Raw genomic sequence first — 19,595 nt, 5'->3', positions numbered from 1 at the left:
TGGAGAAAGTATCTACTGAAGCTTGGATTTAGATCTCCTCTGAGGCTGAGCTCTTTTAAAAAGCAAACTCTATTATTTTTCGTTACTGAAAATCTAACCGAAAATAGGGAGAATGCTAGTGTCATAATGAACACCGTCTCAGGGGTCTACCTTAACCAGGCTAACTTTTGGAAGTCCTCTTGTTCTGGGTAATCAGCAAGGGCTGCACTAGGTACCTGTAAGGAGCAGTCTGTATCTGGAAAAAGTGACTCTCAATCTATCAGCTGTACAGGTTTCCCAGCTATGGAACATCAGCCCCAATAACCAACCAACCAGCCACTGCTGGCCATTATGTAGAAGAATACATTTGAAAAATAAATAGTAGAGAGGGCTGCCGATTTCTCCCCGACTTCTCTTCTCTTCTCCTCTCAGGGAGTTGGCAGAAAGGCTCATTAACTTCTTAAAGAACAATGGGGGCTACAGCCCTACTTTTCCAGGCTGGGCCGACTCTTCTGGCTCTGGGGTGGGCCAGAGTCACACAGCAGGTCACGGGGTGAGGGGCTTGAACTCCACTGCTTCCTGGTCACTCTGCCAGCACCAGAAAACCCCCCCGCCCCCCAAAAAGTTCTGCTTTTCTTAAGTTCTGAAGACACTCTGGGCCTCAGTTCCCATTCTCCAAAGCTTTAAGCACAATAATAATACAAATATCTACCATTCGCTCAATATTTTATGCATCTAGAAACTGTGCTAGGCACTTACACATCTAACCGGTAAAAACGCCTCTGAAACACAGATTTGACTGCCTCTGTTTCACAAATACCGGTAACAACACTGAGGATTCCTGAGGCCACTCATGCAACAAGGTGGAGTTGATGGTGGAGTGGGGGCTCAAAGCTGGGTCTGCTGGCTCTGGAGCCTGAGCCCTGTGTATTACCCTGCACCGCCTTCTAGAAGCAGCCTGGCAGACTCGCCCACAACCCCATCTGTGCTGGGATCACCGCCGCCTGGGCCCCACAGTGAGCTGAGTTGGACCCACGCTCCTTCAGAACAGCTTTCCTCACCTCCAGGGGATCTAATGATGAACCAGAAAAAAAAAAAAAAATCAAGCACAAGATACGGTAAAGCAGCCTTCAGGCACTGGTCAGGGGTAGAGTGGGGAGCAGTCATTAACTAATGCCCTGTTCCAGGAAAGTCTGCCAAAGCCCTGTGTGTAGGGCCAACCACTGGGGGAAACACTTCTGAAGTTTCTCTTTAGCTAGAGATATCCACAAAAACCAAGTATAATATGACTCAAAAACAATGATGAAGGATTTCGCATGAAGGGCCCTGTTAATATTCACTCGTGGTCTTCTGAATTCTTTCCAATGAGACCTCAGTTGCCTTAGTTTTTCAAATTTGAAGTGTAACGCTGCTTCTGGTGATTCAGTCACATCACGGACTAGCCCAGGACACCTAGACCTCAAACAGTCCCTGGGTTCACTGCACCTACGTGCAATCTCTACCTGCAACGGAAATGTTAGCATATGAACCTCCTCTCACTAAGGTGCCAAGAGACAACTAGTGTGTTACCCCGAAGGGCCAACTTCAATTAAAAGCTAGGCCGTGCTTCAGTGATTTCATGTCTCTTCTCCAGGAGGAAATGGTGGAGCTCGTAAGACTGCCTGGCAATGCCGCGTGGTAACAGAGCACGGATATCCTGTGGCGAATCACCCAGCATGATCTACCTCTTGGCTGGAAGAGGTATGCTCAGGAGATGAGGCCAAAAAGAAGAGGTAATTGGTTAGACTGGTAAAGCTGTCTTCCAGCCCATTTGAAGGATTCTGAGACATTGCCTTCATTTCAAATCAAAATACTCACTTTTCAGCCTCAAGTTCAGGCCCCTCCCACTATCTGGTCCCAATCTCACTCCCTCATTTCTTTTTCTTTTTTTTTCTAAGATTTTATTTTTTTTACTTTGTTAAAAAAAATTTTTTTTAACATTATTTTTGAGAGAGAGACTTAGCGCAAGCGGGGGAGGGGCAGAGAGAGAAGGAGACACAGAATCTGAAGCAGGCTCTAGGCTCCGAGCTGTCAGCACAGAGCCCTATGCAGGGCTCGAACTCACAGCCCGCGAGATCATGACCTGAGCTGAAATTGGACGCTCAACCCACTGGGCCACTCAGGAGCCCCATAAGGTTTTATTTTTTAAGTAATCTCTATACCCAACGTGGGGCTTGAACCCACCACCCCGAGATCAAGAGCCTCATGCTTTTCTGGATGATCCAGCCAGGTGTCCCTCTACCCTTATTTCTTATGCTCCCCTATACAAATTCTACACTCTATAGAAACGAAATGACCTAAGCTTTCCCAGCTCTACACCTTTGCTCATGCTATTCTCTTCTCCAAAGCCCTTTCTTCATTCTTCTAGCTTCAACCTGGTTTTCACCAAAACACTTGGCTCTTTAATTCCACTCCCCTTCTACCATTTCTCACCTCTTGTCTCCACCCTCCCCACCTCCACTGATATTTATTCTCCATGGGCCCCTCCTGCCATTTCAGAGCACACTGGATTTACCTTTTCTTTTCTTTTTTTTTTATAAATTAAAAAAAAAATTTTTTAATGTTTATTTATTTTTGAGAGAGAGAGACAGAGCACAAGCCAGGGAGGGGCAGAGAGAGAGGGAGACACAGAATCTGAAGCAGGCTCCAGGCTCCGAGCTGTCAGCACAGAGCCCAGCTTGGGGCTCGAACTCATGAACTGCGAGATCATGACCTGAGCAGAAGTCAGCCACTTAACTGACTGAGCCACCCAGGCGCCCCTTTTATAATTTTTTAAAAATGTTTATTTTTTGAGAGACAGAGAGTGAGCGGGGGGAGGGGCAGAAAGAGAGGGAGACACAGAATCAGAAGCAGGCTCCAGGCTCCGAGCTGTCAGCACAGAGCCCAACAAGGGGCTCGAACCCACAAACCGTGAGATCATGACTTGAGCCAATGTCAAACGCTTAACCAACCGAGCCACCCAGGCGCCCTGGACTTATCTTACTCTTAAACTGCCTAACCCTATACTTGACTGTAAATGAGTAAAAGACAAAGGCAGAGCACACATTCCTACAAACACACAAACTCTGTGTGTCATCTCCCATGGGCCAGGGAGCTCTCTCACTCAAACTGATTTTCCTCAAGTGGCCTAGAGTCTAGTACGGGCTCACCAAATCTTGGTTTATGAACCAGTGAAAACTTTCTACTGCACAGGATACCTCAGCCCGACTACCCCAAACCTCATCTTATCTGGAGAGAAGAGTGCAGTAGGAATTGCCTCCGCCCTGTTCCCACACCGGGAATGGGATTCACTCTGGTTTACATAACTTTGCAGCTGCAACGTGAACAGACTTGGGTAGGGCATTTAGTGTACAGATTGCTCAAATGGATGTGTCAGCTGCACTGTTCCCCTCCTCTCAGAGAGCTAAATTCATCTCTTGAGCATGTTCCTGGGAGATAGAGCCAGTCCCCTTCAAAGGCAGCTTCCTCTCAGCAAGAAGCCTGCAAGGGTAGCACTTTCACATTCTCTGGGTGTTTACCAATCTTTGAGAAACACATTCTTCTGCCCAGTAAGATATGTCACAGGTCACCGAAAAATATTCGGGTACATATTTCTAGCTACTCTATAACAATGGTTATGAAAGGAACCTGGGCCTCAGACTCCAAATGTTTTCTCCTCACTAATCTCTCTTTGTTTTTGGAACCACCTAGCCCTCTGCCTCATCAACCCGGGAATGTGGGACGGGCAGAATGCTTCTGCTGGGAGAGGAGTTTGGTCTGCAGGGGAAAGCAGTGAGAATAATCACAGAGGAGCGGAGAACAGAAAAGCCCCACTTTGGTCCCCTTTCAGCAGGGTCTCCCAACGCCCACTCCCTCATCCCCTCCTGGCTAACCCTGGATCTTCACTCTTCCTCCTGAAGACTCACACAAAGTTCTCTAGCTGTTCTTAAGCATCTTTAGGGTGAGCACGACTCCCTCAATGGTGGCTGATGGGACCCAAATATTTCCAAATAGCATGTCATTTCTAGGAACTGCCTCTCCCTCGGACCTGCTCTGCCTGGGGCCTCCACCCTCCAGTTTACCCGTGAATGGACCTTTCCTTTGCCATCTGGGCAAGAAGATCCCCTGCCCTGGCAACGTGAGGCCTGCCTCCTCACAGCTGCCAGAAACACTCTGGTCGTAGCACGAAGGAACCAGGGCAATCCTGGCCCATACGTCCTGGTCTCGGGAGTCGGCGCACAGGGGAGCCGTGGTGGGCTGTGGCTCCCTGTGACGTCACATGGCCTTACCTCATCCCACTCCGAGGCAAAGGAGGGCGACTTCTCCAGCCTCTTCTTCCCGATGCTGCAGTTGGACAAGGACTCGCTCCGGCTCCCCATTGTAGCGTCCTCCGTGGGTGAGCAGGTCAGGAGATCAGAGTCAGACTTGGACAAGCTGCGGCTGAGTTTGAGTTCAGCTTTGGGTTTGCTGGTGGGAGGGGCTCGGCTTCTAGCCCCACTCCGGTCTCTTTCTTCCTCGGCACCACCAGGGTGTTGAGATGCCGTGTGAGTCAAAGTTTCGGGGTGCGATTGGCTGTTGGTGGTGGGCAGGCCAGCTGGGTAACCCACTCTCTTACTCTGGTCCAGGACACTGGGCGGGGAGGCTCCAGGAGCGTGCACACCCGTCTCCTCCAGCTGCATGCTGGCCTCGTGACAGGCGCCCTGTGCGGGGGACCCTTCTGGATGGCTCTGGCCAGTGGCAGAGAGCAGCTGGAAAGGGTCCTGCCCCACCTCACACACCGGGGAGGAGCCGTGGAGGAGACCTGAGAACTGCTCTGGGACCTGCCCGTCCTGCCCCTCCGCAGAGTCCTGGCTCCGGCTGCTGCTGCTCCGCCTGTGGTCTTGGAGTGGACGGAGAGACAGAGAAATAAAAAATTAAACGTGGCAAAAATCAACAAAGTTCCAATGCAGCGAGCGTACGGCAGAGCTGAGGAATTCAATAACAGGGAAAGAGGGAAGCTGGATGGGCTGGAGAGAGGACAGAGGGAGAGAAGAAGAGAGGGGAAGAAAGAAAACAGTTTCGTATTGTTCTTAATGTTCAATTTGTACCCAAAGTCGGAGCATTTATGAAATTCCAAACACTGGCCTGATTAATGCTATCTGGCAGCCCTCCCTGTTGCTAGGTCTCTGTTAACATTAACGACCAGACCTTGCTATATAAGGCTAACAGTGCTGACTATATCCTACAGAAAGGACACGAGTAAGGGACAGAGAGCAAACACGGAGTAAAAGTGAGAAAGAAAGAGAGAGAGAGTGCCAGCGAGCAGGCGAGACTCACTCCTGGAACATCTGATACATTTCCATAAAGGCCAAAGTGTTATTTAGAGCCGCCCGCCCTCCCTTCCTCTGGCAAGCAGCAACAGAGGGGAAAAAAAAAAAAAACGGAGGTCATGATCTACAACCTGCAACTTCTGGAATTCTTTAAGGGAACATGCAAAACAAAACAGCAGAGAAGTAACTGCTTCCTTCCTCACAGGGGGCTGTTCAGGGTTCCACGCCTCATCCTTCCTTCCTCAGGGAGCAGAGACTTTTCTGTTCTTTTTTTTTTTTTTTGAGAATGTGCACATCTCACTCCTTCCAAAGCCTCCCAGCTGCTCCTATTTGTTTAAGTTTAACCTCAGTTGATCCACTGAAAACAAAACGGTTCTAATTTGTCAATGCCAAGAGATATTTGCAGCTCTCTCAAGACCTCCCCAACATCCCCAAAATCTGACACTACTAGCTCAGGAGGCCAACTACTACTGTATGCTCACCCAAGATATCAAATGCCTCTGCCCTGAAGTGGCATAAATAATTGACCAAATCAGAGTCCCACGCCAGGATCACACTGGGACACCCAAGGGGCTCGCCCTGTGTGAACTCTCACCCATTAGGGATTTTCACCTACATCAGCAGCCCTGTGCCCAGTACTAGCTCACATTCCTAAGCTAATATTCAAAGTTATCTGCTCCGTAAGTGGAATCTACGGCACAGATACCAAATGATTCCGTAGTCTGCCCAAAGCTCCCAAGTACTGTTCGTGAGATCAGAGAATCTTAGAACTTGAAGGGGCAAGGTCAAATATTTTTACAGATGAGAAATCCAAGGCCCTCGGGCCTTTGGTGGTTTTGTCCAAGGTGGTGGGGGAGAAGAATTTAACCTAGGCTTTTCCGATCACCTGGCTCTGGTTCTGGCTATGCTGTTCTCTAGCTGTGTGGCCTTGGCACTGATCTCATCCTGCTGGGCTTCAGTATCTAAAATAAGTAGGATAGGGGCGCCTGGGTGGCGCAGTCGGTTGAGCGTCCGACTTCAGCCAGGTCACGATCTCGCGCTCCGTGAGTTCGAGCCCCGCGTCGGGCTCTGGGCTGATGGCTCAGAGCCTGGAGCCTGTTTCCGATTCTGTGTCTCCCTCTCTCTCTGCCCCTCCCCTGTTCATGATCTGTCTCTCTCTGTCCCAAAGATGAATAAACGTTGAAAAAAAAAAAAAATTAAAAAAAAAAAAATTTAAAATAAGTAGGATGGACTGCCTGGTCCTTAAAAATCCTTTTTATGTAACAATGGTGATGACAATCCAAGTCTCCACCATGCTCTGATGGCAAACTTCTCCTCCTCAGGGGCTGCTGCAGATCCCTGCCTGGGTGCCTCTCCTGCTACTGCCTGCATAGCACCCACGCTCCTTCACCAGCCTGCCTGCAGCCCAAGGCCCCTTCTTGAAGCTCAGTTCCACAACTGAACAGGGCCATCAGGTGAGGAGGGGAGTTTATAAACATGATGCACTAAAACAGAGTCTTCACCGGCAATGCCAAGTGTCCCACAATGCTGGCTCTTCCAACGTGGCCTTTAAGGAGGGGTCCCAACAACCAGTTCTCATAATGAGCCCATTGCCCTGAGGTCTGAGTGGGGACATGGTTCCATTCACCCCACTTTCTCCAGAAGAATGGTTCAGTCTCCACAGTCTGTTCAGCTTTTGGCAAGCCTGCAGAAGCTTCAAGGGGGCAGCCAATTAGTTCCACTTTATGGCTCCGATTACTTATCCACAGGAGCCCAGAAGTATGAACTTTGGCATCTCCTTCCTCTACACTTGACTGCTTCAGGATTTTCACACCCCTAACTCACAAACTCTATATCCCAAAAGTCAGGTCCAGAGCACTGAACAACTTGAATCTTTTCTCTAGGGAAGAAGAAATGCTGCATATGTAAGAGTTCCATCCAGCTTAACTTAGCCCCAGGAAGCCATGACTTTAGGGCTATGAATTCCACGTATGACAACTGGAAGCATGAACAAGGCTGCCCCGTAGTGTTGTGCAGTGGGGCCAGAGAAGATGACACGCAACCATCTTACGGGGGTTCAAACCAACAGCACTTCCTAGAAGAGGCTGATGGGGAGAGTCAAAATTGCTACCCTCTGGGACCCTACCCTAGTGGCCAATTTCCTACAGATTCCGGCCCAAGGTGCAACGTTCCTCTGACTGCATTTGAATACAAAAGAGGACTTTGGTAACAGGAACACAGGCTTCTATTCCTTTGTATCAGCATCTAGCTCCTTATTTAACAATATTTTGGGGAGGGAGGGGAGTTCAATGACAAAGGAAAACCAGAGTCCAGAACTGGGAGTTAGCCTGGCTCACACTGCCTGGGTGGACCTCAGAACCCAGGCTGCAGAGAATGTTCTGTCGCTGTGGGAGCTGACAATGAAGGCTCTGTCTAACAGCCACCCATTCATGCTAGCCATCAATGAAGAAAGAGAGACAGATGCCAAGAGCTCAATACCAGACAGATGCCGGGGGAAGGAAGTGGGCAGAAAGAAGGAATGGAAACTTATGGAAGGAGGAAATATGTGAAGAGGAAGAATTTCATAATCCCATTAGAGAAAACACAATCTACCAATACTTTATGGGGTATAAGAAATCACGGAAAGGGATTCTTATAATTACATGACTTACCCAGGCAATTCCCTAGGAAAGACACCTTGGTATTTGAAAAGCTTGTCAAGATCTAAGACCTTCAGGATCTTAATAAGCCCCATAAAAAACTATATCCAAGGATAAGCTAGATTTCCTGGCAAAATCAACAGGTAGGAAAAGAACTACTCAGAGGTCCTTTCCTTCTGTAAAGTCAGGATAATATTGGGTCTCTTAGGGCATTAATATAATGTGTTAATATAATGTTAATATAAGGCACTGATCATGAGCCAGAGAGTGAGCAAATCACTTAACTTCTCTGTGCCCAGTATTCTCACCTATAATTTTGGAATCATAATAGTACGTACTTCCTAGGATTGTTGTGAGAATTATACATGTAAAGCACCCAGCACCACATTTGGCACATGCCAGCCCTCAATAGATAGTAACAATTCTTATTATTCTCCGCACAGGATCCATGACAACATATTTTGCTCACAGATGAGACCAATAACTTGTCTGCTCCTCGTAGGTTTGTGCAAAAGCTCACCAAAGAGAGCGTACATGACACATACAAACATCCACTGCCTTCATCATCCTTACAACTCTCGACAGCAGAAGGAAGGGACAGAAGGTAATAGAGCAAGAAGGGCTGAAGTGAGATACAGGCCCCAGAACTGTGGCTGTAACCACCCATTCCATCAATAAGCACATGCAAAATGTTTGTCTTCATGGGCCACCCAAGAGATAAAAAAGATGAAGACACTGAGTGTGCTCAACGGGCTTACCAGCTATCCAAAGAAACTAGCATATGCACAAGTGACTAGAATTCCAGACGAAAATTAATAGATGCATAAACCAAATGCACAGTGAGCAGAAAGGACAGTGTGATTGGTTTCAGCCAGAAGGATTCTCAGAAGATGTAGCTTTTGAGCAGGGTGTTGAAGGAGAAGTAAGGTCTTGATAGACTTAAAGTTTGGTGGAAATACATTAGAAAAAGCAGAGACAGGAACCTCGGTGCCTGGGCACTCACAGACTTTCAGACTCACAGAAGAGAATCCTCAGGCCTTAGGCTTTCCCTGACTGGGAATCACTGCGCTCCCACCTTAGAACTATGCAGCTTCTGGGGCGCCTGGGCTCCAACTCGATTTCAGCACAGGTCATGATCTCACGGTCATGAGATCGAGCCCTGTGTGGGGCTCCACGCTGGGCGTGGAGCTTGCTTAACATTCTCTTCCTCTCTTTCTGCCCCTCCCTGGCTCGGTCCCGCGTGTGTGTGCATGCGCGCACTCTCTCAAAAAACAAACAAAACAAAAAAACTACACAGCTTCCACTCCTCCTCCCATACTGCCTTCAGCCATCCCTACAACCTGCCCTTCTAGGAGAGAGACAAGGGGCTAGGACACAGGGACAGCTGTTTCCCTACTCTCCCCATATATCAAGGCCATCTGCTCTATTGAGTAGCACACAGCAGCATGCTAATTCCCAGCCCCTTCAACTTTCAATCTTTATTCATTCTGGGTGTTCATTTTCCTTTTACCCTGTGAGCCGCTGAAGCAAGGGGTCTTCTGTGCTGCATTTTAATTACTGTGATGATCCACGGGGGATCTCAAGGGCTTTTGAACAATAACATTTTAACATTTACACATTTTTCAATCACCCCCCTCCCACCCCCGTCTGTTTAAATTAGGGCAAAAAAATGCAGCGTGTGTGAGAACTTGCTAAGTCAAATCAACCCTTGGACACAGAGAAGAAGGTTACTCTGGCTATCCAGACTGTTGTGCCTTCTTCGTTTCCGTTAGGATTGGAACCCTCCAATTGCCCAGTGGCTATGGTGAGCACCAGGAACTGGGTGTGCCCAGGAGAACTCCTAAGTCCTTGGCTACTTTTGGAGAGCCACCGTGTTTTCCTCAGAAGGAAGGTGCCGACTAGGTTATGCAGGGACTTGCTGGCGACTATGATCTGATAAGACAAGTAGACCTAGCATCCATTCTCTGGTCCACGGCAATCAGAGAAACAGAAAGAGACCTGGACTGGGATTCAGGAGGTCCAAGTTATAGTCCCTCCCTGGGTCTTTTTTTAAAAAATGAATGGCTGTAAATGCATTGTCTAGGGCTTCGACATTTAGTATGATTTGACACTGATTAGATGAATTAAGTTCCCTTCTAGTTCTATGATGCTAAGAACGTGAATAGCAGCAGGGCTCTGGATGAAATGATTTAACCTCATGGTTAAACAGGCTTTTGGGATTCAGCTAGACTGGGGCTTAAGACCCAGCTCTAACACCAAACTTCTTTCTCATCTATTAAACAGTGATAAAAATAGCCCCTACCCGGAAGATTTGCCATGAGATATACAATGACCTAATCAGTGTAGATGAACTCAGCACATGGCCGCCCATAAGAAGCATTCATTAAATGGTAGCTATCATTATCATCATTTTTCATTTACAACCATTTCCGAACTGCTCTTCATGCTAACACTGCACCCAGAGGCTGGTTTCCTTTCTCTCGACTCTGCAAAGGAGACTGGTTTCTTCTAAGTGGCCCTATACTCTAGATAGAATAAAACTCATATGCCAGAGAAGGTCCTGTCGTTCTACAAGTTCAGGTCAGGGTGATGTGTGCCAGCACAGCGGGGGAAAAACTTTCAGGTCAGGAACCTCCACTCACTGCAGCACCCACAGGTACAGCCCAGCTTTGGGACTCGGACTATTCTACTTTGACTTGGTCCAGATTACCTGACATCTCCATTTCCTTAAACTCCTCTTGAAGAGTCTGTCCCCTCTCTGTGGCCCCTCAAACTTCCCTATTTAATACACCAGCTCTGCTTGGATCAGTTTCCAACCAGCCATGATACTTAACCGTGCCTAATTTAACAGCACACTTGCTGTCTCTATTTCCCTTGATCTTCTGCCAGTTCCAGCACTGGGTATTCACAACCATTTGCTTTCTCTCCTCCAGTTGCTGGAATGTTGAGCCCTGTTGAATACTCAAGAAACAAATGAGTCCTCAGCTGGCTTCCAATAGCTACAGTGTATTAGGTACTAGTTATTCTATGCTAGACATGCTGCTAAACACTTTCTTTTTTAATATTCACAACCATGGGGTAGGAATTTGAATCCCTACGTTACATGGAGAAAATGAAGCTTAAAGAAGTTAAATGACTCCTCAAGGTCACCAACCAGTAAGTGGTAGAGCAAGAATCCAAGTTGACTACCAAGCCTAGCTACCCTTTTATTCATCTCTTGAAAACTGTGGTATCACCATAAGATTGATTCCTCATTTCTCCCACTCTTTTTAGACTGTCATCTTTCCCACAGCACCTATACTCTTGGGTAATGACATCAATTTCCTGAGAAGACTCAGATCAGACAAACTTCCTTACCTGTTCTCAATACCACACATGTCAAACCTTGGGGATAATTTGATCTCTTCCCACCTACCTCAGGGAAGTATCTCCCCATCTTGAATTTTACCAATAGCCTTCTAACTGCTGAAGCCTTTTTCTAGTCTTCATTGCTTCTAGCTCTTTCTATTATCATGTGACACAGTTTACCAGTTATCCCTGGTACCCACTCTCCCCTTCCTGCTTGGTCATGGGGTTTTTTGGATTGGGTCAAACCACCTACATTAAAGACTACATTTCCCATCTTCTTTGTAGTTAGGTATAGTCACATGACCAAATTCCGGCCAACGGGTTCTAAGAGACAGTGCAACTTTTGAGCACTATCTTTAAAGTTCTCTCCTTTTCTTTCTTCCTATGCTGACAGCTTGAACTTGAATAGTCATCTTGAACCATGATGACAGAAAGAGACTGGTTTCTTGAGCATCATGAACTGTCACGCTAGCCCTTGACTTCTTACCTCTGGACTTCTATCTTATTTAAACAACAGTTATTTTGGGGTTTTCATCACATTCAGCCTTGGCTTCTATGACACTGCATTATCCTGGTTATCTTCCTATGTTTCTTTACCCTTGTGCTTCTAAATATAAATTATATTCTTGACTTCTTCAATCTCTCTAGTTTTTCCCTCAGCAACTGATTATCTTTTATGTTAACCACCACCTCAACTTGGATGATCCCTGAATCTGCATTTCTAATCTTTCTATCTCTCTTGAACACTAGACCTACATTTTTAAGTTATTTATGGGGTATCTTTCCCAATATTCATTATCTTTAATATCCTTAACATATGCAAAACTGAACTTAACATCTTCCTTCAAACATGTCCCTCCTCAAGCCCCTATTTCTGTTAGGTGCACCATATTTTCCCAAATAACCAGGTTCAACACCTAAGAATCATCATGAATACCCCCTCTTCCTGATTCTTCCACATTTGATTGTAAGGTCCCGTTAATTCTACCTCCTCAATACCTCCACCATCCATACCCTTCCTTCCTATCACTTCCTACTATTAGTTTAGAGCCTAATTTCCTTCAAGAGATTCCTTGAAGTCTCTTGACTTCAGGATATTCCTGCCTCTAGTCTCTCCCAACTGCAATCAAAGATTCCACAATTATGCATATGTAAAGCATGGCTTCAATCCTGCCATCTTACTCGAAAAGCTTCAACAACACTGCACTATCTTTGTAATAATGACTGACATTTGAGATCCAATACTCTACACAACCAGTTCTTTGTTTGAGCCAAACTAGATTACTTACCATTCTCCAAACACGAGCTCTATCATCTCCTAACATTTTACTCTTGTTTACGCCACTCCCTCTGGCTGGAAGACCCTCTCCTTCCTCCTTACTTCTGCCTACTAAATAGAATTCTCTATTTTGGGGTTTAGCTCAAATGCTACTTCCTTCATAAAGTCTTCCTGATCTCCTGCACTAACATAATCTATCCATCTTTTGAATTCCAAAATTACTTTACACCAATCTATAAAAATTTAACATATTCTGCCCTTTCCTGTATTTTACGTATGCCTCACATATACATATGTATATAAATGGCTGTCAATACATTTTATGGAAGAAAATACAGATGTATATACCTCACAAGGCTTGGACTTGTTTTGCAATGGAAAGAAAAGCAAACTATTCCAACCCAGAAATAGAAATTGATAAGAGCAAGGCAGTTGTAACAGTAGGGCTTTTGGCGGAAGCTCCTCTAATGGAAGAAGGTGAGAGACGAGGAAGCTGCTAAAGATAAGGCTTAATTATTAAACTGTCTCATACACACATAAATACGTATATATACATATTTTTGCATTTGGAAAAAGCATCCAAACTTACTCCTGGGAATCTGCCATGAAAAGCTAGCATGGACTTCCAGGTAAAGATGGTGGATTGAATACAGGTACCAACCTACTCTTCTTCCTGAAGTCTTACTAAACCAAATATAAAAATGGGACACAGATGGAAGCATACCTGAGAATCCCAAGCTGGCAAAGGGAAAAGCCAAGGCTTATACTATGAATTTTCTAAAGGCTCAGGAACTGGCAGCGCTTGGGACATGGGAGTAGAGGGAGAAGCTAAAATAACATTTTCCTCCCCTCCAAGAGGATTAAGGTCTTCGTGCTCATGCACAAACTTCACTTAGATCTAAACGCATGGCTCTCAGGAATACTGACTTACTTCCATCTAAAAAACCTCAGAGTGCAGCTGCGTGCCAAAGAGTCCACATGTATCACTGTCTTCAGATAATCATTCATCACTGTCCTAAGCTAAGTAACCACTTCACCTAGACCTAAGCACTATCAGTGGATGCTGCAGAAAGCACCACAGAGAACAATGATTTTTAGAGCTCTTGGCTACTTTCCCACTTGCTATCAAACCTGGAAGGTTGTCCAGTTTCTCAGAACAGTATGTCCAGAGTGTCCAGTGGGCAAAGAGTTAAATGCTAAAGAGAAATAAATGACTATGCCACATGAAACTGGAAACATGCTCTCGTTGCTAGTTATGCTAGCCCTGAATAAGGATTTCAGAAGACTTCTATGTTGGAAATCACTTAAATAACAGAGGAATACCTAGCTGCATAAAACTACCATAAAACCATCTGGGTCTAGTGCCTTTGTAGAGGGATGAGTTTTCTGCTTCATTGGCTGCTTTCTACTTCTGTCAGTTTTTGTTATATCTACAGACATAAATGGTAATCTGCAACTACCAGATTATCATGCATACCTTGTCATCAAGATGCTTAGTCATCAAGCACTAAATGCTACTGGAAACCCCACCTCAACCAGTCATTGTGACGAACCATTAAGGGTCCCAGACAATTCATCCTAGGGGGATGGCAGCAACCTAACTAACCACAAAAATTTATTCCTATAAATTCTCTTATTATTTTAAAATTCTCTAAATCTGTGCTTATATATGTTCTTTATACTATTCCTACATGTTGTGTTTTTTCCTCTCTTCTTGATCAGAATTGTCAGAGATCTTTAAAAAAAAAAGTTTTCATTGTAATGGTCAAGTCTATTTTTTTTAAACTTCCTTATTTCTACTTTTATTTTTTTCTTTAACTAACTGAAATGTAACACACATACCATGAAGCATGTGAAGTATACTATCTGCTTTTATCTTTATTCCTCTCTGTTACTTTCTTTTGGTTAAGTTTTAGTCTTGCTTTTTTTATAACAAATTGAAGAATATAAACTTTCTCCTGAGTATCACTTTGGCCAAATATTACCAGTATTTATATGAAATGTTTCTGGTACCGTTAGTTAATTTCTAAGTAGAAAAATAAGAAAAAAAAAAAGATAGGCCGCTCACAGACTATATAACACTAACGAACAAGATGCTCAATTTCACTAGATCACACAAAGGCCAAATGCAAAGGACACTTTTTTGGCTTACCATGGTGAAAAACATTCAAGAGTCTTAATATCCCAAGTTGGCAAAGGAATGGGAAAGTGTGTGCTCATAAACAATCAAGCAGGGCAATTCAGCTCCACCAGTTAGATCTAGACAGGTACCTGCACTCTGGCTGCCTAATTCTACTTTCTATCAATGCCTTTTAAGAAATACTCTTATAAGCATGTAAGAATATGTGTATAGAATGTCCACACCAGCTTAATTTATAACAGGGAAATACTGGAAGCAACATCAATATCCATCTACTAGAGAATGGAAAAATGAGCCGTGGGATATTTAACAACCATTAAAAAAGAATAAGGTAAGGCAGATCTTTAAGAACTAAAACAAAATTGTACCCATGATCTATAGACAAGGTAAATTAAAAACAAATAAACAAGTGTGCAAAACAGTTTGTAAAATACATTTTATGTTAAAAACAAACAAAACAATCTCACATAGTCACTTTTTTTTTTTTTTTTTTTTTTTTTTAAAATAAAGACAGCAAAGGACCTTAAGTTGACACTACACTTTCAAACTGTGGACATCTCCAGCAACTGTGAGTAGCCGAGAGGTGAGAAGACCTGACCATTTTACTTGTATTCGCTTCTATATTTTTTGAATTTTTTTTTCCTGTGAGCTAATACAAATACACTCTTAAAATGCAATGTAAACAATCTCCCATCCCATCCCTCATACTGTAGTTTCTTGAATTATAGTAAGGAGGGCTGAAAGCTCTGGTAGTCTCATTAGCATGGCCTTTTGAGAACTGATGAATTAATTTCTAAAAGCTGCCTAAGATAAGGACCTTAGTGGAAGAGCAGAAAAGACTGACTATGTATTAATCCATGATCTAATCTGCAGACTTGCCTCACATTTACCAACTTTTGCAAGCATTGCTTCCAGGCTACAGAGAAACTGGCAGAGCCCATTTTCATATTTAATGCCTCAACTCCTTTGTCTGAAAGCTCTTTGAGTGATCCAAGCAGCTCGCCTGGAGGCAGGCACACCCCACAGGCTGTGGTTCAATTAAATCTGCTTCCCGCACCACCCACTCTTTTAACAGTTAGCCCAGTATTGCAGAACTAAAAGAAACCAGAGCAAAGGAGGAGTAGATGGGAGGTCTTAAGTCCTCCGTGGCAGTTTCCTCCTTAACCTAGAGATCTCTCTTGAGTTGGGATAGAAAATTCCTGCATTTGGGGCACCTTGGTGTCTCAGTCAGTTGAGTGGTTGAGCATCCAGCTCTTGGTTTTGGCTCACGGTTTCAAGAGTTCGAGCCCCGTGTTGGGCTCTGCACTGGCAGTGTGGAGCTTGATTGGGATTCTCTCTCTCTCTCCTTTTCTCTCTGCACCTCCCCACTCTCACTGTCTCTCTCTCAAATAAATACATAAACTTAAAAAGAAAGAAAGAAAGAAAGAAAGAAAGAAAGAAAGAAAGAAAGAAAGAAAGAAAGAAAAAAAGAAAGAAAGAAAAAAGAAAAGAAAAGAAAAAAGAAAATTCTTGCATTTGTCAGCCAAGGAGACCAGTCCCCATTTATGAAGTCTGTCTGACTTTCTCATTTTCTTCCTTCCAAAGGCTGAGCAGCTATCTTATAGTGGGTCCAGATCAAGCCTCTGAAAGAGAGAAAGAATTATAATCTCCTTCCTCCTCGACACTAAAAATGCTTCCTTGAGAACCAGTTTGAAACAGAGCATTACATTAATTACTTGCTTTTTAAGGGTTAATTTCAGTATGATTTATTATTAAACAGCTGAGAACTCATTGGTGCTCTACTCCACTTGCTCTATATGTTTTAATTAAAAACCCACCAATGTGATTAGAAGACTCAATACAGTTAAGAAAACTCCCCCAGATTGTTATATAGATTCAACACAACCCCAATAAAAATCCAGCAGGATGTTTTGTAGAAATGAACCAGCTCACTCTAAATTTTTGTATCGAAAGATAAAGGAACTAGAATATCTAAAACAATTCTGAACAAGAATAACAACATGACAAAGGCAACAAGGATGGTCTTCAACACATCATGCTGAAATAACTGGATATCTATGTGCAAAAAAAATGAATTTTGAAGAATACCGCACACCATATTCAAAAATTAACTCAAAATGGGTCACAGATCTAAACGTATACCTAAACTTACAACATTTCTAGAAGAAAATACGGGAGAAAATAGTTGTGACCTTATCCACTTATCCACATTGAACTTCATCAAAAATGAGAGCCTCTGCTCTTCAAAAGACACTGTTAAGGGAATAAAGAGAGAAATCACAGACTAGGAGAAAATCATATATCTGATAAATAGTATGCAAAACATACAAAGAACTCTCACCACTCCATAAGAACACAAACAACCCCCACCTTTTTTTAATGAGCAAGAGTTGAACAGACACTTCATTAGCCATATGGATGGCAAATAATCACATTAATAGGTGTTCACTTCATGAGTCATTAGGGGAATGCAAATTAGATCCATAATGAACTATCACTAGGCACCCTATTAGAAGGACTATAATTCTGAAAACCTGACAATATTAAGTGCTGGGAGGAGACATAGCAACTGTAACTCCAATGGAAAACCAAAACAGTATAAGCACTCTGGAACACGGTGTGGCAGTTTCTTACCAAGTGCAGCACATAATTCAACTAGGACCCAGCAATTCCATTTCTAGTGTTTTCCCAAGAGAAATGAAACCGACATTCATACAAAAACTTGTATGCAAATGTTTATAGTAGTTTGATTTGTAATCGCCAAGGACTATAAATGACCCAAATTCCTCTCAACTGGAGAATGCATAAACTGTGGTGCATCCATACAATGGAATACTACTTGGGAATGAAAAGTAACAAGTTACTGGTACACACAACAACATGGATGAATCTCGAGTGAAATTACGCTAAGTGAAAGGGGCCTGACTCAAAGGGTACATACTGCAGGCTTCCCATTTATAGGACATTCTGGAAAAGGCAAAATTCTTGGAACAGACATAAAAGTAGTGGTTGCCAGAGGTAAGGGAGGGGTGCGGGACTGGCTATAAAGGGACACAAGGGAGTTTCTGGTGTGATAAAGCCATTCTCTATCTTGAATGTGGTGGCAGTTATATAACTGTATTTGTCAGACTTCACGGAACTGTACACAAAAGGGGCAGTTTATTGTATTTAAATTATAACTTTTTTTTTTTAAAGCTCCAAATGGAAACCATAACAAAACAAAACAAAACCACTATAAAAATGACCACAAAGTTTCTGCATGCTGGAAGAGAAACCTCTTAAACAGGACCATTAAAAACAAGGTCTACCACGTCATACACATACGCACATGTCCTCTTTGCCACCCCCTACCCTCTGACAGGCCCAGCATAGGGCAGTTCCAAACAAACCATCGCAACCCCCATCCTTACCGGAAGCGTGACTGTCTTAGCATTGAAAGGAGGCACAAATAATACCCCACGAAGGACCTAGTACCTGAGAGCTATAAAGAGCTGGGAGAGGCCACAGAAGTTCCTTCCAACTGCAGGGGGAATGGCACTGCCCCTTCTTGTTCTTCCTTAGAACGAGGCTGTCACACACTCTCCAGCAGTGCGCTCACCCCTGTCGTGACCGCGTTTACATCGTCTGCCTGGCTGTCCGTCCTGCGGCACTCACTCCCTCACGGAGGAAACGGAATTTTGCAGAGGCAATGAAAGTAGGCCAAGGCGACAGAGCACTCTAGTTACCGGGTGGCAGCCAATCACGGGCCCCTCCCCAGGAGCGTCTCACTGTGAGGTCAGGACTCAAAGCAGAGCCTGTGCCGTCAGCCTGCCCCCAAAGGGACTGACTTGTTGGGCTTGTTTTTCCACAGCCTTAACTTGAGGGTTTATGACTGGATACCCCAAATCAAGCTCCATTACGCTGCGGGCCATTTCTCCTTCCACGGTTCTTACCTGGTCTGACCTAAACACCTCCTTGCTTCGCGTGCTGAAGGGTGGTGAGCCAACTCTACCTAACACAGGGCATTGACAATGAAAGCTCATAATCAACACCCACCACCCCCAACTGCTATGACACCCAGCTCCCTCCTCCCAAGGAACATCATCCTCTCCTTCCACTCAGGATCACAAACTTTAAAAACTCTTTCATGGTTGTCTCTGATGGGAGCGGGGTGGGGTGGGGGTGTACCTTTTGGTCTTCCATCCACGGATACCAGCTTCTTTGTTTCTGCTGTTAACAAGAGCTCATAAGGATGCTCGTCCTCTTCCCTGGCTGCACTTCCCTGAATCCAGGGTCTCATGGCCAAGACCTAAGAGAGAAGACACCACAGAACTTCTCATGTGGGTGGCTAATACCAAGGCAGATTATGTTGAACAAATTCAAGATCCCTGGCTCCTTTTTCACCGGAGAGGAAGAAGGGGGGGTGGGAAGAGAAGTAAATAACTCAGTGTCACGTGAAACCACAACTGCTTTTCTGGATATGCACCTGCACCTCAAATCTCAATGGCCTTTGATTAAAACACTCCCCTTTCCTTACCTCATTATATCCTTCAAAAAGCCGTTAATAAAATCCAAGATCCTTCCTTCTCTTGCCTCTCCCATCCTAACAGTATTCTGCATGGTCTTTTTGGGGTGGATAGTAGCTTCCAAGCCGGTTTTAGCTATGGTGCATCACAAAAGCCTCCTTTCTCCACGATTCTTAATATGCACACATACTACCCCAAGGCTGGAATCCTTCCCACCTTCTCAGGAGGGAATCAAATGACTTCTGACTGACCCTGAATGACTGACCCTTACTAGAAACTAGAAACAAAGTGCTCTATTGGTCCTTCTCTATTTTTGTGAGCCTTTCTCCGCAGGTCCTGGGGGTTACGGGGAAGTTTCTCTCAAAAGCCGGCTTCCTA

At 44.5% G+C, this 19,595-nt stretch overlaps 1 protein-coding gene across 7 annotated transcripts in view; it reads right to left on the bottom strand.

Moving 5' to 3' along the window:
• Positions 1–19,595, bottom strand: part of ANKS1A (ankyrin repeat and sterile alpha motif domain containing 1A) — a 178,197-nt gene that overhangs the window by 66,816 nt on the left and 91,786 nt on the right. For all 7 annotated transcript variants that reach the window (XM_045497962.1, XM_045497965.1, XM_045497961.1 and 4 more), the window contains 2 exons: positions 18,880–19,000; positions 4,287–4,876 (listed from right to left, as the gene is read on the bottom strand). In XM_045497962.1, coding sequence (XP_045353918.1) covers positions 4,287–4,876; positions 18,880–19,000 — 711 coding nt within the window. The remainder of the gene's footprint in view (positions 1–4,286; positions 4,877–18,879; positions 19,001–19,595) is intronic.

The sequence above is a fragment of the Leopardus geoffroyi genome, chromosome B2 (assembly GCF_018350155.1).
Source record: "Leopardus geoffroyi isolate Oge1 chromosome B2, O.geoffroyi_Oge1_pat1.0, whole genome shotgun sequence".
NCBI lineage: Eukaryota > Metazoa > Chordata > Mammalia > Carnivora > Felidae > Leopardus > Leopardus geoffroyi.
The sequence above is the reverse complement of the archived record's forward strand: the minus strand, read 5'-3'. Positions and strand labels throughout refer to the sequence as shown.